The sequence below is a fragment of the Dipteris shenzhenensis genome, chromosome 16 (assembly GCF_047967505.1).
Source record: "Dipteris shenzhenensis isolate YYH24624 ecotype China chromosome 16, Dip_SZ_1.0, whole genome shotgun sequence".
Classification (NCBI taxonomy): domain Eukaryota; kingdom Viridiplantae; phylum Streptophyta; class Polypodiopsida; order Gleicheniales; family Dipteridaceae; genus Dipteris; species Dipteris shenzhenensis.
This window is the reverse complement of record NC_141611.1, coordinates 25,436,278-25,460,808: the sequence shown is the minus strand read 5'-3', so window position 1 is coordinate 25,460,808 and position 24,531 is coordinate 25,436,278. Positions and strand designations below refer to the sequence as shown.

The window sequence follows — 24,531 nt, the reverse complement described above, 5'->3', positions numbered from 1 at the left end:
AATATTGAGTTTGACAAACACAATATTGAAAAAAGATGAATTTTCAAGCAGCAGTCCAAGTTTCAAGGTTGGGGTCCACTTACCTGCCACCCACTATCCAAACAAACTAGGTGTTAGAACAACATAGTTATGTTTGGGTAGATAGGTAGTTTTCCTTGGCTTGTCATCGTTTTACCTAGGAATATAGACAACCATATGGATTCTTAGATAATTTTAAAAAAGAAAAATGTTTAAGTCACAAGTGGAGTAAGGAGAGAATGAGTGCATGGGTTGAAAATCATAGTTATGTTTGGGTAGATAGATAATGCCTATTTTCCTCGGCTTGTTATTGCTTTGCCTAGGAATATAGACAACCATATGGATTTTAGATAATTAAAAAAAACCAAAAAGTTTAAGTCACAAGTGGAGTAAGGAGCAAATGAGTGCATGGGTTGAGAAGGGATTAGAGGAGGCATGGGAGAATTAGTGGGCTTGGTGTGTGGGGTGGTTAAAAAGAGTGTAAAGGGGAAATTTCAAGGGGAGTACATAAAAGAATAATTCATAGTTGGGGAAGTATACATGTGTGTGTGTGTGTAAAGGAGTGAGTGTCTGTGTGTGTTAGATACATTTACTAATCAAAATTATTGTGTGTGTGTGTGTGTGTGTGTGTGTGTGTGTGTGTGTGTGTGAGAGAGAGAGAGAGAGAGAGAGAGAGAGAGAGATGTATTAATGTCCTCAAAAGGCCTCACGATCTATGGGACAAAGTATAGGAATTGGAAGTATACAAACCACAAAGACCTGCCCTTGCTCGGTGCTATGGTAAGCTAACTATATAGCTCAAAAAATCTTAGACACAAAAAGTTAGTGGTCAAAACCCAACATTGTAGTAGCTCTTTGCTGGGTGACAAAGATATCGCAAATCTATGTCTATCGGGCTACTATGGTATAGGGCGTGGTCTCCTCAACCTCTGTGTCCTAAGAGCAATATCAATTGTGACACCTCGTCTTAGATGATCTCCTCCAAGGAGACCGGAGATGGATTGAGCCTCAATCATGCAAGATCTGGTTACTCTCTGTGTTACATGTGTACTTTGTATCCCTCACTCGGTCGTATTGTGTCTCCCCTCTTGCTAATCCATGCTACTTGCATGTTTGCTAACTCCTCATCCTCCACTTCTTTGTGCCTCGGGGCCGACTCGAATGCATAGAAGTTCATGACATGTCATTGTAATTGGTTTGTCTCAGCATCTCGTGATGCTGTCAATGTATGCTACTATCTGATCTGTTGTAGTAGCATCTCTCTGTGTCATCGTATCATAATCATATAGAGTCCAATACAGTCCTAATCATGGAAGGACCATTGGAGAGTGGTCTAAAGCCATACCCCTCCTGAAAGAGGCATCTTGGAAGAGGTTTGGTAGACACATAAGAAATGCTCCTCTATCTCAACTATCTCCAATGTGCATAATGTAATCCCTTCTTAAACAAAGAAGATGCCATAGTAAATTTCTCATCAGCCCAATAGAGAGTTCCTGAAAATTGTTGAAGCCCAAACTGAATCAATGGACATGAAAGCACCTTTGCCAAAAGAAGTGCAGAAAGATTTTATATCCTCAAAGGAACCCCAAATGGATTTCCATAGTGAGGTCCCTTGGCTTTGCAGGGTTCAGGATTGAAGATAGCTGAAGTTAGAGGGTAGTTCTTCCACTTAGGAGCCCTACAGGGTCTTATGTGTTTCACATTTCTCAGAAAAAGTAGAGCCTAGTCACATCCTAGGTTTTAAAGGGCTTTAATTACCCGATAGCAGAGAGCTTTTTTGCTGCAAATGAAATATCTATAACTCGTAACCCCCCTTCTTCCCTGAGTTTAATGCAATAGCTCCATCTTACCTTTGAAATCTTGTTGCAACCACCCCACAAAAAGGATCTACACATTCTGATAAATCTATCTAATCCAAATTTAGATGAAGACTAGCAAGAAAGATAAAAAATACAAATAGGGTAAATGCAATGGTTTAGCACTAATCTCCTCCCTACTTAAGTTGGCTTGAAAACCCCTCCACTCGTTTTTTTTTTTTTGAAATCTATCTAAAACCCACTCTCACCTTTGTTTCATTGTTACCTAACCTTTGTTTCATTGTTATCTAACCTCTGTTTCATTGTTATCTCAAAACCCATGGCAATCCCCAATAGCCTGAAAACCATGCCCTTTTTTATTTTGAGACACCCCAGATCCTACAAAACCAATTGATCCTTGCCACTTAAATTTTCATGAGGAGACAACCAAGAGCATCTGCTGCTATAGCAAAGAGCAGATGAGCTATAGGACATCCTCATCTAATTGATCTTTTCAAGAAGAAAGGTTCACTCATCTCCCCATTGCAATCACCTGAGCTAAAGAATTGGTGAAAAGGAGTTTGACACTTCAAACAAAAGATAGACCAAGTCCCATGTCTTGCAAGGATTGAATTAAAAAATCCCATTTTAGCCTATCATATGCCTTATCAAAACCAACTTTAAGAAAGCGTATATCTTGTCTGGTCTCCCTAGCATACTCACAGCCTTCCCATATGTTTTTTTTTTTTTCTAAGAAACCCTTCCTAGATGTTTATAATGGCTTCTAGGAGATGGCACCGTTCTGTTCAGGAAGTATCCACTCTTTCATCTTACTTTGTATTCTAATGGCTCAAGCCTTTGTAAAGATATTATAACTGCAGTTTTGCATTGTTATGGGCCTCTAATTTTTTAGCTCATCTTTGGGGCCCTCTTTTGGAATAAGTTTGTTATTCCCCCATTGACATGATAGGGGAGAGCATCCTTCATTAGACTTTCTTGCCACAGTAACAAAAGGTAGGGAACAACCAAATCCCAGAAAGTCTTATAAACTAAATGGGCAACCATCCTCTCTTGGTGTCTTGCTATTTGCCATACCTGTGACTGCCTCCTCCAGTTCTTTAATTATAAAGGGCTTCTCTAGAGAGGGTATATCATATTTTTCAATAGCCTTCTTCCTATTTGGCAAAGTTGCCTAGCTCTGTGGGTGCCCTCATTTGGAGTGACTGTAGAAGATAAAAGTGTGAGAATAAGGGAGAGTAGAAAGCAAGAGTGAGTTGAATAACTGAATAGAAGAAGTGAAGTACAAGCGAGAGTGAGGGGTTTTGTCTAAGTGACAAAACCCTTATTCTATCCACTAACCACAGTTAGGGATTGGATTGTGGTTAGGGGGAAAAACCTCAATGAGGGAAAAGTTCCCCTAACCTACTTATTAAAATACATTGGCCATTGCCTAGAATATAATAATAATTCTAACACCCCCCCTGCAGTGCCAATGTGGTGTACAAGGCAGTGATCAATCACCAAAAGGAGATAAGTTTAGGGCACTGCGAAATGCCTCAAACTTCTCATGTGGAAGTGCTTTGGTGAATATGTTTGCAACATTATCATGTGTTGACACATAGATCATACTTATCTCCCCTGCATGCAACTTCTCTCTAACATAATGATAATGAATCTCAATGTGCTTTGTGTGAGCATGATACATAGGATTCTTTGCCACTACTATAGCACTCTAACTATCAATGAGAATTGGAGAAGGACCCTCCAATAAAGAAAGAAGATCAGCAAACAAACGATGCAACCAAACACATTCAACTGTCCGTATGAAAGCTGCCCTATACTCAGCTTCACATGAGGAAGTAGCCACTATAGATTGCTTCTTTCTCAGCTAAGAAATGCAAGCTTTTCCCAAAAAGAAACAATGCAGGATTGTAGAGACGATAGAAGTTTGCTTTGTGCACTATACGCAACAGAAATACGCTTAAGTGCCTTATCTAACAACTTATGTCGAAATTCCACAGGCATGTGGGCATATGCAACACAACCAAAAACTCTAAAGTCATCCACTGAAGGCTTTCTCCCATGCCATGCCTCATAGGGAGTGATTCTCTTCATAGCCTTTGTGGGAGCCCAATTCAAAACATATTTGGCACACATAAGGCCTTCTAGCCAAAACCTATGAGGGAACTTCTTACTAGTAAGCATGCATCTATCCATCTCCATAAGAGTGCGATTTTTGTGCTCAGCTTTTCCGTTTTGCTGAGGTGTAAGCCTCACTGTAAGCTGAAGCATGATGCCTTTCTCCTTCAAAAATGCCTCAAACTCATGAGACATATACTCCCCCCCCCTCTATTTGTGCGAAGTGTCTACACCTTGAGTACTGTCTCATTTTCAACCATAGCCACAAAGTGTTTGAAATGCATAAACACTTCTTATTTTGCCTTAAGACCATAGACCCAAGTATAATTGGTGAAGTCATCTATGAATGTAACATAATAGAGATAACCACCAAAAGTAGGTGTCCTCATGGGACCGTAGACATCACTGTGTATGAGCTGTAATTCACGAGTAGCTCTTACTGCACCATCCTTCTTAAAAGGAAATCTATGCATCTTGCCAAGGATGCAACCCTCACATGCATGAGGAGGAGGTGAATCCAAAGGAGGGAATGCACCAACCATAGCATGCTTCTGAAGTGTCATCAAGCTGCCATAGCTCATGTGCCCATATCTGGCATGCCATAACTCCGCATTTTGCATTGCAGCAGCAGTGGGAGTGCTCACTGAAAGTGCAAGATCGGATCTTTTCTCATAAATGTCAAGCTGAAAAAGACCCCGATACAAAGAAATGTGTGCCATTCGTGGATGTGAGTATGACGTCCCCCACTCCACACACTAAATAAGAAGAATTGTTTGCACATGTCACCTTCCTTTTAGTAGGTGGTGGATGTAGAGCTTTGAAGCACCACTATCAAAATACCAAGTGTTCAATGTCTCATTGACAGTGAAAGAGCATGCATCCTTTGAAGGGTCATAACTAAAAGTTAAGAAAGCATACAAGTCATCCTCAAGAGTGGCTGTAGTATCTGGACTATCCACTGAAAAATCTAAAATGCAAGACAAAAAGGCATAGTGCTCTTCCACAAGAGTGGCTGTAGTATCTAGACTATCCACTAAAAAATCTAAATTGCAAGACAAAAAGGCATAGTGCTCTTCTACAAAGTTGGCTGTAACATCTCCTCCATCATGTGCATTAGGAGTTGATGCATCTGAGACATCCATACTTGAATCCCTTTTCTTTTTTTTAGCTATGCGCTTCTTGCATTCACCAATGTAATGACCTGGCTTCTTGCAGTAGTGAAAAATGCACTTCTTCTTAGGCTTATCTGCATCACCTTTAGTCTTATAAGAGGGTTGTCCTGAATCAGCTTTATGCTGAGGTGTGGGCTGATTGGAATGTTGCTTTTTCTGCCCTTTTCCTTTGGGCTTGAACTTAGAAAGCATGGCATGCTCGCCAGCCCATGTTGCCATATTTCTTATTGTCTGCTCTTCTGTAACAAAAGTCCTACCAACTCGTGAAGAGAGAGGATTACTGCCCTCCCTCAATGACAAATTCAGCGAGGTGTGGAAACCAAGATAAGACTCAGGAAGAGAATTCAGAGTGGTGGGAACATGCAAATACAGGTATCCTGTAATATCTTTTTTTTAATATTTTTTATTTTAATTTATTTTTTTCATTTTTCTTTTTTTTTTGAATCTCCCTCATCCATATGCATATGAGATAGCTCTCTCTTCAGGAAGGAAACTCTGGCATCATTTCTTGCTCTGCAAACATGCTTTCTAAAATCTGCAAGTTGTCTTCGAGGTTTCGCATGACCAAATGTGAGGAATAATGAAACTGTTGACAGAAAGAGAAACAACAGAAAGAGCTTGTGCATCCCTAGAATCCCATCTTTTCGAAGCCACTGGAGTAGCAGCTGCTCCAATTACTTGTGCTACATTTTGACCTTACCTTTGCCTCCAACTATAGGAGTAACAGGTGTTTCTAGGCAGGACTGGGAAGTGAAGGTCCGACTGGTTTGGCATCAAAAAAGGAAAGCGCCTCTCGTCTAGAGTCTCAAGCTCAGTCAAATTGGTGCAAAGGAGAAAGATCCAAGTTAGCTCACATAGCAGAAGGAACCTTTGTCAGAAAGTTGTGTGTCGCATGCAAGCGAAAAGGAGTGGAATCAGGATGAAAGGATGTTGAGAGGTGAGGGTGACTTGAGTGATCGTCACCCTCGAAAGCTCTACCCCCTCCATCGCCATTGTCGTCATCATTCGTTTCCATTCGTACTTCGGATTGAAGAGGCGAGAGTATGTGAGGCATGAATCCATTTCATTTGCTAATACATTGAAAAATTTCAAACATATACTCCATTTCCATAAAATTTGATCATTAAGGCTACAAGGATACACTGGGGGATTTCTTGAATGAGTGCTTTCTCTTTATACTCCAAAAGTGCATCCAATATTTTCCAATGGTTGGGTTGTTTGCACCCACAATAGGCAAGGTTATCTCTCCATGCAACCACAATAGGCAAGGTTATCCTCAAGGCATCCTAAATAGACTTCCATAATCTTTGGTGACAATATATTATCTTTCATATGATTGCATTCATCTCTAACTACTTTATTCCCCGACTAGAAAACCCAATCTTTTGAAAATTTGACAATGGAAGGTCGCAATCCAAAAAGTTTTATTTTTAATAAATGATTGAAATGTATAAAAATGTGTGCAAGATATTATTCTTGTGAGCAATGCAGCATTGTAGACCCATCCTATGAGTGTGTATTATCTCAAGCCATTGACACGATGAACAAATTTGACAATTTCACTAGAATCGCATATAATTTCATTGAACCATGGTACATGATTGTACTAATCTTTCAACACAAGATTAAGGTGTGAGTGTAGCACATTGATGCATACGATTGGGGAGATTCTCTTTGTAGCAGTCTACAAGCCTTTCAACAGCTCTTTGCATTGTCCATGACAATCTGCACAGCTTTGTATAGGCTTATCTCGTTATGGTTTGTGCAAAATACTTGCTATACTTTCATTCATTTTTCAAATCAGTAGACTTATGAAATGCCTCTTCTCTCAATGAAACCATCATCACATTCAATAATGGGCAATGGCTTATATTTGTCATCCATCTAAAACAATTGTCCATGCTATGTTATGCACGAGTTGTAAATTATTACGGTTGATGTGATCTTTTTGCTCGGTATATTATTTTTCTAGTATAGTTGTCTGTAAGGCATTATAACTAGGAGGTTTGACCTACACTGTGTTGCACAATGCAATTCCATGCATCTTGCATGTAAACGCTATCAATCATAGTCAATGGATAACCACAACACAAAATTAATTGACCAAGAACCTATTGAGCCATCTCCAGGTCCTATTTCATGAATTGATGGTTTCCTCATGGTCTGATTTTTACCACCACTACTACCTCTGGTTCCATTTGTTGTAGATGCTGGTGTTTCTTGATTCCATGATGCATGCTTACACCAATACTACTAAGATGGGCATGAGTAACCTCCTACTTGTGGAAACTGTGTCACTCAAGCAGCTCCTGGATTTTTGCAATGTGTTTCCATGTTTGTACCCTCTACTTTTGGGGAGTAGGTCATTGAGATTACTGTGGATAGAGCTTCCCCTGCTATAGGCCAACCATCTTACATCATTCATAAATTTGGAGTAAAGGATGAATATTCATAAATTTGGAGTAAATAATGAATATTCAAGTAAAAGTGTTAAGAGTTAAAACAAGGTACTTCATGGTGGTTAAATCAATCAAATACAATAGCTAGAATATATATCTAAGGTCAGAAATAAAGGTTGGATAAATTTTCATTTCTATACTATCTCCAAGACGTAAAAGTTTCAAAATTAAAAGAGTATCCCAAAATTAATTAAATCATTAGAGGATATTATAAGTTGGAAGGACCGAGGATAGGGAAGGGCTATGTGTGTGAAATTCTGAGATTTTGTTGGAACCGTGGAAGATGTGACATTGGAACTCTCCTTATAACTTAACATAATGCTCTTTTTCATCTTTTTTCACTTGACAATAGTTTATCTCTTATTTGTCAAGTAGATGCCATTGCCCCACCACCATGGCAAGGTGCAATAGATATGTTTGCAAAGCCAGTAGGTGACCCCTTATACAAGGGTCACCTCCAAATTTCACATGATTACAATATTTGCATCTCCATTCAACATAGTTACACAAATTGATCTCCCATTCTAGGCTGACAAACTTATGTTTTTCACTCCCAATATTCCTTTGTGCTACTCGAGACACCTCCATGAACATTCTAGCTTTACCTTGATGTGAACTCTCATCAACATGTGACAAGCACTCCGGATAACCTTCGGAGTGTGCAAAATAAAAGCACCTCCTTGCTTCCATCTCTTCTCCCGTCTCCCCCCCTGTAGGGGGGGGGGGGGAGCCTTAGAGGGGATGGGGCGATTTCGTGTGGTAAGGGTCCCTAGAAGGTGAGGGTTGTCATTCTTTCCTTTCGAAAATGCAAAATTTTTTCTCCAAATGCCCACACGCCAAAAAATCACTCTGTGCACTCTCCCAATCAAAGGTGGGTCGAAGGCTCAGAAAGTAGAAAAGGCTTCACGTTTTCAGTCAAAGCCTTCAACCTTGGCTATGGAACCTCTTGCATGTTGTCCACTTGCCTCCTACAAAATATTCCCATGTCCATGAATGCTACAATGGGTCCAAATGGACATTTTGGTTCTCAGTCCTATACTTCTAGTATGTGCACTATCTGTGTGTGTGTGTGTGTGTGTGTGTGTGTCTCTCTCTCTCTCTCTCTCTCTCTCTCTCTCTCTCTCTCTCTCTCTCTCTCTCTCTTCTCTCTCTCTCTCTCTCTCTCTCTCTCTCTCTCTCTCTCTCTTGTTGAACCTTTGCTAGATCTACTACCTTCATTGAACGTCTTGCAAGTGAGGGGTCATTTCTTACTCACCTAATGGTGCATACTATTATATGTAAATGGTATAGTCCTCATATCCTCCCTAGTAGCTACAAAGACATTTAAAGGACGTAGATGTGTTTTGCTGCACGGAGAGAGACTTGATATTATTTTGGCTCTACTTGTCTCATAGGCCTTCCAAAGATGTTAATCTCTCTCTCTCTCTCTCTCTCTCTCTCTCTCTCTCTCTCTCCCCCCAAGGCTCCTACTCCTCCATACCCTCTCCACGGCTCCCTCCCCCCCACGGCTCCTACTCCTCCATGCCCCCCCCCCCCCCCCCCCCTCTCTCTCTCTCTCTCTCTCTCTCTCTCTCTCTCTCTCCCCCCCATGGCTCCTACTCCCCCATACCCTCTACACGGCTCCCACCCCCCCACAGCTCCTACTCCTCCACACCCCCCCCCTCCCTCTCTCTCTCTCTCTCTCTCTCTCTCTCTCTCTCTCTCTCTCTCTCTCTCTCTCCCCCTCCCCTGCCCCCCCAAGGCTCCTACTCCTCCATACCCTCTCCATAGCTCCCTCCCCCCCACGGCTCCTACTCCTCCATACCCCCCCCCCCCCCCCTCTCTCTCTCTCTCTCTCTCTCTCTCTCCCCCCTGCCTTCCTTCCCCCCATGGCTCCTACTCCCCGTACCGTCTCCTATTTGGGCTGAACTAGACTAGGGGTTGGTTCCCTAGTCATAAAGGTAGTCCACGAAGTGGTCCAAATATATGGATCAGTATTCAAGCGCAATAAAATCCAAGCAAAGATCACCAAGAATAGATCCAATAATTCTTTTCTACTTAGTTTGGATTGCTGGTATCTTTCAATGCATGCTAATATGGTGCCTTTACTTGGAATGTGTGGGCTGATCATGCTTTCTCACATTTAGATCATACTTCTTTGTGGCTACAACTCTTTTTTTGTGCATTACAGTAGGACAAGCTGCTAGATAAGAGACTGCTTTGAGTAAACAATAGTTATTTATAGCATGAGCAATTAAAAATATAGTCAAAGATGCAGTAGCTCCTCTTCGGACACATTGTCACATTGATCATTGACTATGCATGGAAAGCTTTTGTCATCCGTATGCAGCATGTCATCGTGATTATGGCAAGAATTTTATGTAAAAGAGTGAGAAAAGTCCCAAAATGATAATCCAAACATGAGAGGTCTCATATGCCATAAAGGTGGATGCTCTACCAGGTATCTTATAAGGTGGGACCCACAAATCCTAACTAGCGATAGACGCCTTCAGACGCGATTTGACCATGGACTTGAAAATTTTATTTATGTTGACTTGGTTACCTTAGTCCATAAAAACCAAAGCGTAAACCCTAATCCCTCATTGTTTATTATTCTCCAGAGACGAAAATCTACAAACTCCCAAACTTTGATAGCGTCCAGAAGCCCCTTTACACACAGGATGGCCAACAACCCAAAAAGTGAGTGGAATCTGAAGATATATTGTTATTCTTTTTTCAATAATAAACTTCAGTAATAATTAAATAATTATTATTTTAAATTTCAATAATAAATTTTAATAATAATGAAGTAAAATTTTTTATGTATAAAAATATTAGAAAGCATTGTTGGTAATCTAATGTTTTGAATTAGCATTTGAGATGAGATGATGAGCTTAGTAATAATCACAAGAAGGATACCTACATTGATTGGCATCATGAAGACAAGGGCGATGTGCTCAACTTTGTCACAGAGGCAAAGAAGATAGTAAACGTCATGAGATAGATTGACAAATTGAAAGGCACAACAATATTTGAACAAGCTCAGGAAAAAGGTATGAAACTCATTAAAGTAAGAAATCTCGAAAGGTTGCTAAATGGGATACCTATGGAGATGGCAAACCACTTATTGGGGACTGCGAGCCCAAACCCCCAGACATTGTCTCAAAGTGATGCAATGGAAATCTTTTTCAATTTGTCATTGCCAAGTAGTAGAAAATAGGTTTGCTATGTGTAATAACCTTGGAGGGGCTGCATCACTTTAGTCTTCTACGAACCTTACTAGACCTTTCTTTATTTCTTTCTTCTTGTCGTACCTCCTTACTTATTGTATTGTGATCTTTGATACTCCTACATAGCTCCCGATGTCTCCTCCACTGCAAATCAATTTATTGGACCCATCCCTCCTTTTATACTATTGCAAGCTTGGCTTACACAATGCATACTCGAGTTCCCATCTTGATCAATCTATTATATACTTATTTCGATGTGCCCAGTATAGCCTTTAGGATGCTAACTAGTTTATACTCCATAAAGCCTTTAGAATACTGGTTAAGACTCTAGCACCATATATCTCCACAAGAAAAGTTGCTAAAATCAATCAAGAATATACATTTTGAGAGGCCTAACCATCAAATTAACCCAAGTTGGATTTCACTCATTACCTTGATTAAGGTACAATATTAGAATGATGAAATCAAAGAAATCAAACATACAGCTATCATATAGTTCCTTCCTTGAGAAATGCACATTGTTTATTCTCTTCTTGATGTGTAATTTAAATTTATTTTTTGTATAGGAGTATCAAATTTCATAAATTATTTACAATATTTCGAATTCCATCACAAATTCACGTAGACGCATGACACAATAGTGTGCACATGACACAGCATAGCAAACTTTGAGACCTTTACTTCTTCATGAAAATGGAGGAATTAGTGTTGCTCTACACAACATGGAATGCCTAAAAACATGCTTCCCACTATGGCATGATGCTTAGATAACGCACGCAATCATGCCATAACAAAAAATATGTTTTTAGGCATAAAAAAGCTAAAATTTTCATTTTCATGGGAGAAATGGAGATATTGTAAGTTTGTGGCACTATAATGTTTGATGGTTTGAGTGACTTCTTGTTGGAAATTGGATGTATTTAGTTGCAAAATGAAATGATTACTTCAAAATGGATAGCATGATGCTATATGACACACACAAATGAGACGCTCAAACCAAAATCTTCGATAACAAGGACGTGCATAGCAGCACACGTGTATGGGAAGCATAATCTAAAAAGGGCATTCAATGCTTGAGCATGGCAATATGCAAGCTATGTAATGGACTTTGACGTGTCGAGTATGATAGAGTTCATCCTTGACTTGAAATGAGCTGCCAAGACTGTACTTGTAAAAATAATAGTAACTTGATTTCCTCATCTATAGTTTTTTTTTTCCAGAGATTTCCTCATCCATTGTTAGATAGTGCCCTTGGCTAATGTACTACAACCCAAGGTATGGAAAGATGCATCCATATAATTTTACAGACTATTCTTTTCTAGGTTCTTACAATACAAGCCCTGTGAATTAAAAAAGTGAGGCTTAATCACTATAGCTGAATGCCACGATAATAACAAAGAAAAAGACAACATTTTTTTATTGAATGCATTCCCACAGAAGTAAACATGGTCGTAAACCATTTCTCCAACGGCTACACACTATTGAATTGAGTAGAACTAAAACAGATTTGTGCTGGTACACTACTTCAAGCCAAGAGAAAAAGGCATCTTTGGCTGTGGATTATTCTTCCTCATTTGTTCAGAGTGCAGCAGGTCCTCTTCAAGTTTCTTCCTTCTCATTGCTTCATCTTTCTGACGTTGTAAAGTCCCTAGCTCTCTAAACCTCTCCTCTTCCTCCCTCTGTTGTTCTAACGCGGCTTTTCTCTGGGACTCTTCTACTCTCCTTTGGTTCTCTTCGAGCATTCGGTCAAGCTGCTCTCTTTCCCTACGAGCCAGTTCCTGCAACAAATAACATCATGACCAATATCCATCAGCTCTTGCCTGTAATTACTGAAGCATACCCGAGACAAGCTTTGCTCAGTAATCACGACCCTGGATGAGCCTTAGGCAACAAAGGAATCAGCAATGGACAAAGAACTTGATTTAAGACACGGGAATCGCATTTCTTGCTGTCAATCACCTTGAGGAAACACAGGGATCACGACCCTGGATGAGCCTTAGGCAACAAAGGAATCAGAAATGGACAAAGGGCTTGATTTTAGACATGGGAATCATATTTGTTTCTATACTCCGAGGCATTGTAGTGGTGAAATGGAACACCCAGAAAGAGAAGCCCTTGTTGTGAAACTGATTCCCAACTCACCTCCTTTTCCCTTGCCTCAACAAGAGCTGCTTCTTTCTCCAGCTCGAGTTGATTGATAACATCCTGGAACAATCTCTTCTTGCCCTCCTCAATTTTCTTCATAATTTGCAGCTTCACTTCCTCTGATAAAAGAGCCGCTTCAACTCTCCTCTGGATCCCGTCTTCCACCCTCCTTGCTGTCTCTTCCTCCAAGCGTATCATCTCTGCCTCTTTCTGTTGTCTGACCCAGCAACAAAAATCCTCTTGTAAGGCATGAAAAATAATGAAAGCATTAAATTCAGCAATAGAACAGAAACCTGAATTCTAATCCTGCTTTCTGGCAGTTGCATGATAACGGCTGCATATATGTTACAGTATAAATATGCTTCTTACGTCAGAACGCAACAACGTGAGCATGATCCATCCATATATTACAAAAAGACATAAACCACCACCTGAATCCATTAAAAAAGCACAGATTTAGATACGTCATCACCTTACAGAAAACTTATGAGTATTCTTGTCTTGTATTCAGACTCTGTCTAGCTTAGACATGCACCATGTGCCTAGAGAAGATCTGTCAACATACTCTATGGTATTTGCTGTTTAAGATTGATTTGTGATGTACTGTTTGCTATCCTATATAAATGGTGTGAATATTTCTTGATTTGGCCTTCTGTACCCAACTCCCTGGTGAGAGAGCTCTCTCTAACAGGCCAAAAAAAATACTTGTTAGCCCATCGTGCTTGTGGAAACCCATGTGCTCGAACACCACTGTGCTGACAGTTGCCGATCTGCTATGTACCTAGATGCTAATCCTCGAATTAGTGGACTTAATTCAGCCAGGTTAGGGGGTCTTGGGATTTAGGGAAGCAGGCTAAGTTGGGCCTTGAGGATTTGAACACTAGCAAAGGGCAAGTTGGCTATATCTAGCCAGGACGGGATGCTCTTCTATATAAGAGTGCCCAAGGCTATTGTGTTGGTATTCAATGTGTATTCACTGTGTACACGCCACTAGATGGTCTGGTTTGGATCTTGAGCCTAGATTCCTGCCTTCTACATGGCGGATCACCCTGATGGTTCCTTGGGAGCGGGTTCTGGTGGTATGGGATGCTATAGCTATAGGCATGGGGTTGTGGGTTGCTGGGAGGTGAGACACATCCTGATTTCCATGGTAGTGTTTGGACTGTGTTTCTGGTTAGATCCTAGTGGGGGATGCAACAGTCGGTATCAGAGCAGCCCTCAACAGTAAGGAATTGTTGCAAGGTATGCAGTTGGATGGTGCCGGGTACTGTTCTGGTAGTTGGACGTGTTTCTGTAGATTGCTGAAGCATCATGAGGTAGAATTCATTGCAATTAATGAAGTATGATGTAGAGAACCATTCGCAGTAAATTTTGTACGAAGAGACCAAAGGGGTGTTGAACCTGCAAGGGGGGGATTACATGAACTGTCTGTGAATGAAAAGAGAGTGAGTTTAAGTGCTGGTTGTTTAAGAGTAGATGGGTATACTATTGTAGCAAATTGGCTGGTATAGGAAGGCATCAAACCAGTAAAAAATAGTTCGCACCTACATTTTCACAGGTCCCTGGTGGGTGCCTTGCTGTAAAAGGATTGGTTGTTGAAGGTAAATCCACCTGGATCAATTGTGTCTAGATGGACAATCAGAACAATCAAAGGCAATAGGATGTGCTGTAGGACTCACCTAGGTCATGGCCAGACCAAGATAGACTGAGAGGACAATTAATGCGCAGAAACTGTTGCCTGGACTCAGAGATCATGCAACGAGATCTTAGTCTAGGCTGTTATTTTGGTCAAACTGTTCTATTGGTTTATAATGGCCTCCCTGCCAAATTTTCAGAAAAAAAATACAACGATTGCAGCTAATGATAATCAATGGGTGATCTTTGTGGTGCGCGCAGCGCACGTCACAGTTGCACTAATACAGGAAGGCCAAACATAAGAATGGAGCCAGTCTAGAGCATCCAATCTCTTAATGGGAGCAATTTACTTCAGGCTGACCCAAAACAAAATGTAAGGATCAGGGTTTAGTGACAAAGACAACAGAAATAGAAGCAGCTCCTGAATAGAACTTGCTTTGCAAGCAAAATTTATGGCCCTCCCTCAGAAAAGATAACAATATGCTCAAGTAAGAGTCCAAGACACTCGAGGACCTTTTGTATATATGGTCAGTGCCTACATATAAAAAGAGATGCATCGATACTTGAGGGTTGCATTTGGGTTTGAGGCACTCCTGATGTTCAAACCTGTCATGGGTTCAAACCATCAAAAAACACAACAATTGGTCCATTGCAAGACCTCTTTCCTCAGACAAGAACCCCAAAAAAAAAACGCAATGAGCTCTTTCCTCAGACAATTGTTTCATAGCATTTCCTCAGACAAGGGTCCCAAAAGAGTGCAATTCAGAATGCTAAAAGCTGCATACTTACTTCTTCTTCTCCCCTTCCTCTGCGGTTGTGCCAAGGGCTTTCCTCTTATGCAAGGAAAGAAGACTCGGACTTCCAGACCTGCCTGCATGAGAAATCGAGGAGCTCCTACTCCTGGGTCTTCTGCGGCTGAAACAGCGATAAAAGACTATTGTTCTGCCCTGCAACAACAAGATCTCTCTCTCGCTCAAAGAACGCCTTGAAGATGTGAAAATTTGGGAGGGATGCTTGCTTCCATACCGTTCCAAAAATCATATCACTAGAGCGCCTACGCTTACCCCATCCTCCCAGCTAATCATGTCGATAGGCAGCCCCCAAATTCCCCGTTTCTGCTACAGCTCCTGTGCACGAATTGCAGCTAGTGCGCGTTTTCAGGTTGTCTTATCTAAATTCTAACCACCCGTTGAAGGTGATATGCTTTAGGAAGAACTTATACCTATCACCTACATAGAGAAAGAAAAGGTACCATCCATTAAATTGTTACCAGTTTCTGAGAGAGAACGCCATCGGGATTCAGCACAGGTACAATAAGGATCATGCTGTACAACACTTGCTGAAAAGCTCCAGCTGTACTCCCAGTCTCAATACGCCATATCATTCCTCCCATGCAGGGCCGAAATGCCAGACCTAATTCTACTAGGAACCGATGAACACGTTCTCGGATGAAGGGAAGCATTTCAGGGGATGCAAACTCCTAGAAGAACCCTGGAAAGGGAGAGGTTCGATATGACACACCTGCTTCGAGAGTGAGGATCAGGCAAACGGCTGCTGCGATCCCGTCTGCTTCGAGAGGTGCCATGGCGATGGGTCGAAGGCGAAGGGGAAGGAGATCGAGGCATTGGAAGGGGGATGACAAAAGTGTGCTCTGTTGTAAAAGATTGAGGTCTTTAGTAGCGGAAAGATTTTGTAGAGATCTCTCTCTCTCTCTCACCAATCGCTATGTCTCCTTGCGATGGCGACCGTCGCTGTGCTGCTCTCGGCTTTTTCTTCTTGCACTCTCCTCCCTTCTTTGCCCCATCGTCGTAGGTCTTGGCTTTCCTGCTTTTCGAGACCGTCCCGGAGTCCTCTACGGTCTTGGTAGCATCGGTGGCGCCCTGTTTTTGTGGACGCTTTTGTCTTCCAAATGTTCCCGGCACACTACATGGATTTTGACTATTGCTTATGTAACACAAGATTCCAGTTAATTCGCTTGCTTTAGGTCGATGCGCAACCCTCTGCAACCATGAACCATAAGAAACTACAGAAAATTGTAGAACGCAGGGAGAAGAACTGGCCCCTCCAGCCTCCCACCTTCAATCCATTACTCTGTTGGGCCAAAATGTGCAATGTGACTGGTACAGAATGGTTTTGGTAGCCATTTCGGGCGCATCTCAGACTTAGTTGCAAATGCAGACCGAACAGAAAGCGCCTTAAGCGTTGTTTTCAGAGCCTCAGCATCAATGTATAGCGACTAAGAATTTATGCCCTCAGAAGCACCGCTTGGTTCTTTTCACTTCAACTGTGCCACTCTCTCTTGGAACAGATATTACTCTATAAGCATCCTCTATTTTGGAGAGTTTTGCTTCAAGTCTTAGCGACGGAATTCAGCTTTTCTTTGTTGAGTCACTTTTTGGGCTCATCCAACCTTTTGTTGCTGATGTATTTGAATGAGCAAGTTTTGGACTCTTTGCGGCTGAGGTAGAATGAGATGGCCAGGAGGTTTTCATTAATTGGATTATGTCTGCCATCATGGCCTTGTCGGAATGGCATGGAGACTCTAAACGAGAAACTGTCTGTTGCACTGCTGGTGAGAGGAACCATAGCTGGTGCTATTGTTGGAAGTAGGGAAGACGAGTTGGGAAACCAAGGCTGAGAGTATTATAAACTTAAATGGAATCAGGAGGCACTTGGCAAGCTTTAGTTAGCAAAGTTAATTGTTATTGGCATACCTAGAAGTTTTTGCTTCTGATTGTTTCTTGGGGCTTTACGTACAATAAAGCTATCTGAAAGGCAAACACAGACGTGTCGAAAAGGCGAAATGCGTTGGCACGGCTTGCAAGGAGCGAAGGGATACTGTTCGTGATAGGCTCCCGTAAGTCCAGTCGATGACAACATCAGTTCCCACAGGGTATGATGAAGCACCTAATCAGTGCTGTTGTACTAATTGGCTGCACTTAGCAGCAGATTTTGTGCAGCAGGTGAAAGGCTGCATAAGGACCTGACATGGACCTTTTTTAGGGGACGAAAGTTGTGTAGCATCTTGAGCGAGATAAGAGAGTGAGAAACCATTCCATTGCATGAGTTTGCCACAGTGGTATCAGAGCCTCATCAAGCACTCTTGTGACTATTTGGCACTGGAGGTACGAGCCCTCGTGTGGAAGAGGAGACCCCATGTTCAGCAAGGGTACTTGTGTTTTCGGTTTCCGAGCATTTTGTGTTCTCAGCTCTTCACTTCATTTATCTGTCCCTTGCCATGGCCAATCCACTGGCCACTTCAAACTTTAGAGATGCGGGTAAGTTAGATGGTACTAGCTACCCTCTTCGGAAGATGAAGATCCCGAGTCACTTGATGAGGATGATATGGGGAGATAATGGAAGGAGTGGAGCTATAGCCTGAAGATTAGAAGGAAGGTCGTGATGCTTACAGATTTAGCAGCAGTTGAGGACTGGGATATCAAAATGAGGAGGCTTGGCCACTATCATTGGCACGATTGCGAACAATATATTGCTGCACATTCAGCTCGTGGTGATGGTCCGTGAGGCTTGGGCTGCCCTGAAGAGCATGTACGAGATCAGCAATGACGCTAAGAATCTTGGAAGTCTCGTTCTTATGGGTGGTCAAAAGATGGGAGTCATCTCAGTTGGCAAAGCTTGTGCTTGGCATGCAGCCTTGGTCTCTGATGCTATTTAGCCTCTCTCTCATCAGATACACATTGGTTTGGATTATGCCTGGCAGGCTTTTGTTGCGCGGATGCAAGCAATTATTCAGGATTATGGCAAATCCTATATGCAAGCCACAAGGGAGATTGTAGCACATGCCAAATTTACTTGTCAGAGTTTGACTGAGCTTACTCATCTTCGCCCTTTGTCTTCAGAGGAAAGCATGCTCTTATGTCAGGCTCAATTCTCTCTTCAATCCAATGATCGTGAAAAGCTTGCTAAATGGGAAACCCGATCCAGACGACGGGCTTTTTTGGATAAAGGCTACTCTTCCAAGCAATTTTTTAAGAGTTTATACTACAAAAGACTGGCTACCAATATCTGTCGGATCCGGATGCCTGATGGTTCTTGGTCAACACCTCGTTCAGAGCTTACTGATTTATGTGTGCAGCACTTCTCCACTCATTTTGGGCATGTAAATACTCTTTCTCCTCGGGTCGCGTCTACACGTCAGCTTCTTTTGCAGCATGTTCATCCAATTCTGTCTGATGCTCATGCTTTAGAACTTGAACATCCCTTCATTGAAAGGGAATTGTCTAATGCACTGAGATCCTGTGGCAGATGGAAATCTCTAGGATGGGATGGTCTCACTGTTGAATTCTTTCTTGCATTCTGGGATCTTCTTAAATTCACCTTGCTGCAAATGGTAAATACAACATGGCAAAATCAACAGATGCCTGTGTTATGGAAAAAGGGTCTTCTTGAGCTGATTCCAAAGAAGCAGCTATGTCATTCACTTGGTGATTGGAGGCCAGTCACGCTCATGCCAGTCATTGACAAGATCATTTCCAAAATGGTGGTTGATCGGATTAAAGGTTATTTGCATGATGGGTTGTATCCCTCCCAATATGGCTTTGTTCCATGTTGCCATATCACAGATAACATTGCCAATGCTTATAATGGGATTGAATATGCCAAATACACACAACAGGATGTTCTACTCTTGCAGGTAGATATTGCAAAAGCCTTTGACACAGTTCAATGGGATTTCATCTCGCAAACTATGCGAGCTTTGGGGTTTGGACCAAAATGCAGCAGGTTATTTACTAGCTTTACAGAGATAGCAATGCGGCTTGCATTCTTTTTGGGGATATCTCTAATGAGTGGACTCTTCGTTGTTCGGTCCACGAGGGATGCCCTCTCAGTGCTTTACTGTATGCCATTGCTACTCATCCTATGCTACAATATATTGATCATCTTGTGGCTACACAATCACTTCATGGCTTGGAATTGGACACTAATCGTAGCATGGTTGCTCAAGCTTATGTTGATGATTCTTTCTTTACCCCGAAGAATACGCCCCATGATCTTGGTGCCTTGACGCATGCCCTCTCTGTTTATGGTTTGGCAGCTAGTCTCCATGTTAATTTTCAGAAGTCTAAGCTGCTCCCTTTGCATTCCAAAGACTGGCATAGTCTATTATGGCCCGGGGATATCATTCCACCCACTCAGTTTGTTCGTCATCTTGGTTACCCTTTGGGGTGGGAACTCACTCGCCGACAACAAACTAATTGGCTAAGCTTAGGAAAAAGCTTGAGTATTGGAAACTGGCAACGTGGCCTTTGCACGTTTGTCTTCGGATAGTGTAGTCCATCCTTGTGACATATATTCAAATTTACTTGCCATTGATCATGTTCACTAAGGCAGATCTTACATCTTTCATGTCTGTCTTTATGGAAATCTTCTAGTGATCCAAACATGGTAGAAAAAGTCTCAGGCTACTTTCGATGCATCACATTTGTTCTCCCAAGATGCATGGTGTGTGCATATTCTCGCCTACAGGGGGAAAATGTTGCTGCAATTTTTGCAAGGTGATCAGCCTTAGGCTCTTATGATTAGGACTCTGATCACTCATATCAATATTTCTACGTTTGGTCATTCATTGGCAACTCGATCAATGGGATTTCTTTTTTAGTTGCACTGATGGCACTTTGCCTGGCTGTCCTTTTGTCTCCGCTTGCTTCTTGACTGGAAGCATGTTCTTTCTCACCTAGAATGGAATGGATGGCATTCTTTGCTTGGGAATTCTTTGAGAGCTGAAAGCATTCACTGGTCAAAAGTCTTTCAGCCTCCCTTGGCTTTACAGGAATCTCGACATTCCTACTTTGTCTCGTTTAAAGGCATCACCTCAATTGCTGATATTATAGATGATGCTAGCACTGTGCTCCCCTTTTCTCTAGAAGCTCTCATTATCATCCTTTGTGGTGACAAATTACTTCTATGCTTTCATCTTTTGTTCCAATTCCTCCTTTGGAACTCGAGGACCCCGGCTGGAAGATTGGACTTTGACTTCTCTAGGGTCCTCTTCTCGTCCTTTGAGGCTATCTCAGATTACTGTAGCTGCATTGTATAAAATCCTTTTGCCTCAACCTTGGGTTTCAGAGAGAGGTGATTCTGTTTGGCGAATGCATCGCCCAACCAAGTGGTGGAGGAAAAGATTACAGCAACTTTGGGCCTATAAAGTACCGCTTCGGCAACAGGTTTTCTTTTGGCAAGTTCTTTTTGGAGTGTTTCCATTTGGACAACTATTAGCTCATTGACACATTGCTCCTACACTTTGCCACAGATGTTCTGCTTCTTCGAAGACTGTGCCTTACTTGTTTTGGCATTGTGCTCTCGTGAACTTTTTAATCTACTTCGATAGCGTCTGTGAGCGAGATTCCCATCTGTTCCATTTGGAAAGTTCTTCTCGCTATTTAGGTTTCATCCATCCAGACCGGAGTTTCATTTTTTCTTCATTTGGGTTCGCTACTGGGCACTATGGACTTTATGGACATATAGGAATTGTAAAGTCTTTGGTGATCCTACTTTCTCTCTGTTTGGTTTTTTTAGGCGTTCTCTGCAGCAATCTTTCTTTGATTGCTTGCAGACCCGCTGCATAGATCATGAGGTCTTTTTGGCATATACTGAAATTTTCAGTTAATGTAATTATAGCACCTTGTTTTGAGGTTGCTACTAATATAATATAAATTAAAGATTTCACCCCAAAAAAAATGTGTGTGTGTGGGGGGGGGGGGCTCCCTTAACCTGTATTAGAACATGCAATAGGATTATAAATACACGTATACAATTCTGGCCTTGCTAGCATGATATGTAAAACATGGTCTATGGTGAGGAACTTGAGGTGTGTCTCCAATGCTACCACGTTGTTTGTAGCTTGATATCTTGTGCACAGCTGGCATATATATGCTACGATTTCCAAACATGTTTTGGAAATACCCTGTTCAATATGTATGTTAAGTGTGGCTCGCTTTGTTGAGGAGTATTTTGATAAAACAAAGGCAATCATCATGGTCCATCGCTGGAATTTGTATATGGGCTAGGCTAGCTTATTGACTACATGGATATACCATGGAGGAGTTGTAGCTACAAACACAAAAATCCTTTTTGATTCTTGTAGCAGTAGCATGTGTATGTGTGCCAAGGATTAAGTACATGAGACGCGAGCCATTTATCTTGCAAAGGCAAATATATATAGCCTCAAATTAGATTAAAATGAACAGACCAACAAAAATTTGATGGTGCCTGAGGCTAGGAATGCGTGTGATTCCTGCAGAGGCAGGAACAGCTGAATTGACCATGGACCATAGAGGAAGTCAGTTCGGGAAGGAGAGAACTTCGAGATGCGATAGGCATTGCTAAGATATGCTGAGTTTGGGAGGCAAAAGAGGCATAGGCAGAAGAGGATTGAAGGGATGGAGAATGAGACTCATCAATCATAGCCAGCCAAGAGCAGCTATGCAACGGTTTGATTGAAACACAGAAGACATGCAAGGAAATAGAGGTAGTTTCTTGTCAATATTGATATTTAAAATGGAATTTTAAATCATGACACGTGGCTTAAGGAAAAGGAAGCTTTTTGCTTCATCCCACAATGCTACCTGCCTAATGAAGTCTAAAGCATCTGTAGTAGCAAAAGTCAATGCAAATGCATGCGATGTGATTGTAATTGCGATTAATGTTTCAAAGGGAAAACCTTAGTAGTTTACAAAATCTGAAGAGAGCAACTTGGCATCTCTTCAAAAAGTCTTTTCTCTAACATTTCTTTATGTTCATTTTTACTTGTAATATAAATAGTTAAATAGGAATAAAGACTCATTCTATAAGCAAGACAATTGTGAAATGCGAACAAAAGATTTACTTTATTCATTTATTAGTCAAGGGTTAAGAGATTTTTCTAAATGACTCATCCACTCACCCAAGGTATGCCAATAGCAAGAGGATTTATCCTCAGACCCCATTATATGAAGGCCTCAATTTTAGGTAATCAAAGGCTCGTATTAGAACAACTATGGAAGCCTTGAAGGTTGGTGTCTCCAAGACTTAAACTAAAGGCTTGAGCATTGGAGATCCAATGTTCAAACAATTAGGAATCCTTGAATTAAGAAGATAAAGCATACATTATTGCATGAGCTGTCAAGGGCATTTTCATTTTCCAAAGATAAAAAGGGAGGTTGGTTTGCATAAGGTGCACGCATTACAAAAGCAAAAAGGAGTCAATAAAAAATAACGGTGTGAATAAACTAGATTCCTTAAGGAAGACCGTAGCAAAACTCAAAACATTTCTGGCTTCACTGAATGAGCCTCATGCATTGTGAGTCTATAACACAACGCACGCACACGCACACATATGCATGCACATATTCACACATGCACACAAACAAACATGCACGCATGCGTGTGCACACACACATATAAGCAACATGTAGATGCACGTGTGCACACAAACATAGATGCATGCAGGTCGCACATAAACACATATGCACCCACCACACACACACATGCATGCATATACACACACAAAGAGATATTTATCTAACATATACAAAAAAGCAAACAAGCATCTCTCTCTCTCTCTCTCTCTCTCACACACACACACACACACACATACACACACACACACACACACACACACACGTGTGTATATATCTATATCTAATCTATCTATATAGATAGATAAATAGACAGATAGACAGAAAGACAAACAGGCAGATAGACAGACAGATAGATAGATAGATAGATAGATAGATAGAAAGATAGATGGATGGATGGATGGATGGATGGATGGATTGATGGATTGATGGATGGATGGATCGGTAGATAGATGGATAGATGTATAGATAGATAGATAGATGGATGGATTAATGGATTGATTGATAGATAGATAGATAGATAGATAGATAGATAGAGAGAGAGAGAGAGAGAGAGAGAGAGAGAGAGAGAGAGAGAGAGAGAGAGAGAGAGAGAGAGGTAGAAATATAGATAGATAGATAGATATGTAGCTAGATAGGTAGATGGATAGATAGATAGATAGGTAGGTAGGTAGGTAGCAATCTGATAGATAGTTAGATATCTAATGCATAGATAGAGATGGATAGGATAGATATAGAGAGAGAGAGAGAGAGCGATGCTGATGATGATGATGATGGTTTTAAACTCCATGAAGTCCAAATACAACCTATGGGACCATAACAAATGCCAATACATCTATGATAGGTCATTACATATGGTGGAAAACATGGTGCAGGTTTAGTGATCCAACAAATCACGTCTTGCCTCCATAACCTTTTCGATGTATGCTCCTATAACTAATGTATGACCTTGCGGGGGGATTTATGCCACATCTTGAAGTTGAAGCTTAGAAAGAAAGGGGGGCTTGCAAGGGTGCAACACATCTACATGGCAAAGGACGTATGCTTGCCTCCCTCAACTAATCAAACTACAATACCATTACATTATAAGCTCTTCTACTAAGTATTATTTACAACGTGATTGTAATTACTTTATTTAAAAGTTCTAGTTGGGTTTGCTAAAGTAGTTATGTTGGGTTTGCTAGAGTACTTTATCCATGGCATATGTTTCCTTCAAACTAGTGGAATCTTTCATAGGGAAGTTCACTACCATTAATGAATATGTGGATGAGCAAAAATGCATGCTCGAGAGAATTCTTTGTCTTTACAAAAGAGGAATGTGCATTGGTATTATGCAACCTACATTGTTCCAAGGGAGAGGACACTAGTGCCCTCTTCAAATCATTCGACAACCGCAACTTCAAGACATGAACGATAACATGGTGGATGCAAGAACAATGCAATCATACAAGGAGAAGATTTCAACGGATGTGGGCATGGCCCTGACTTCAAAATGGGAAGGGTTTTCTTTGGTTCATGCCACTTCATATAAATGCAAAATGGGCAAGGTTGTCTTTGGTTCATGCCACTTCATATATATGTTTCTTGTTTTCAAATATCCT

General features: G+C 41.3%; 1 protein-coding gene across 7 annotated transcripts; it reads right to left on the bottom strand.

The window, feature by feature from the left end:
* Positions 1–12,053: 12,053 nt before the first annotated feature.
* Positions 12,054–16,646, bottom strand: LOC147892740 (uncharacterized). 7 transcript variants are annotated; one of them, XM_087387198.1, is made up of 6 exons: positions 16,291–16,646; positions 16,095–16,224; positions 15,844–15,992; positions 15,363–15,520; positions 12,936–13,155; positions 12,054–12,571 (listed from the first exon to the last, which is right to left on the bottom strand). In XM_087387198.1, exons 2-6 carry the CDS (start codon positions 16,156–16,158, stop codon positions 12,314–12,316), a joined length of 849 nt encoding a protein of 282 aa, XP_087243324.1. In that variant the 5' UTR covers positions 16,159–16,224; positions 16,291–16,646; the 3' UTR covers positions 12,054–12,313. The 7 variants fall into 7 exon arrangements, with proteins under 7 accessions (XP_087243324.1, XP_087243323.1, XP_087243325.1 ...); XM_087387197.1 differs by having other exon boundaries at positions 16,095–16,646; XM_087387199.1 differs by having other exon boundaries at positions 15,844–15,986; positions 16,095–16,646.
* Positions 16,647–24,531: the final 7,885 nt, after the last annotated feature.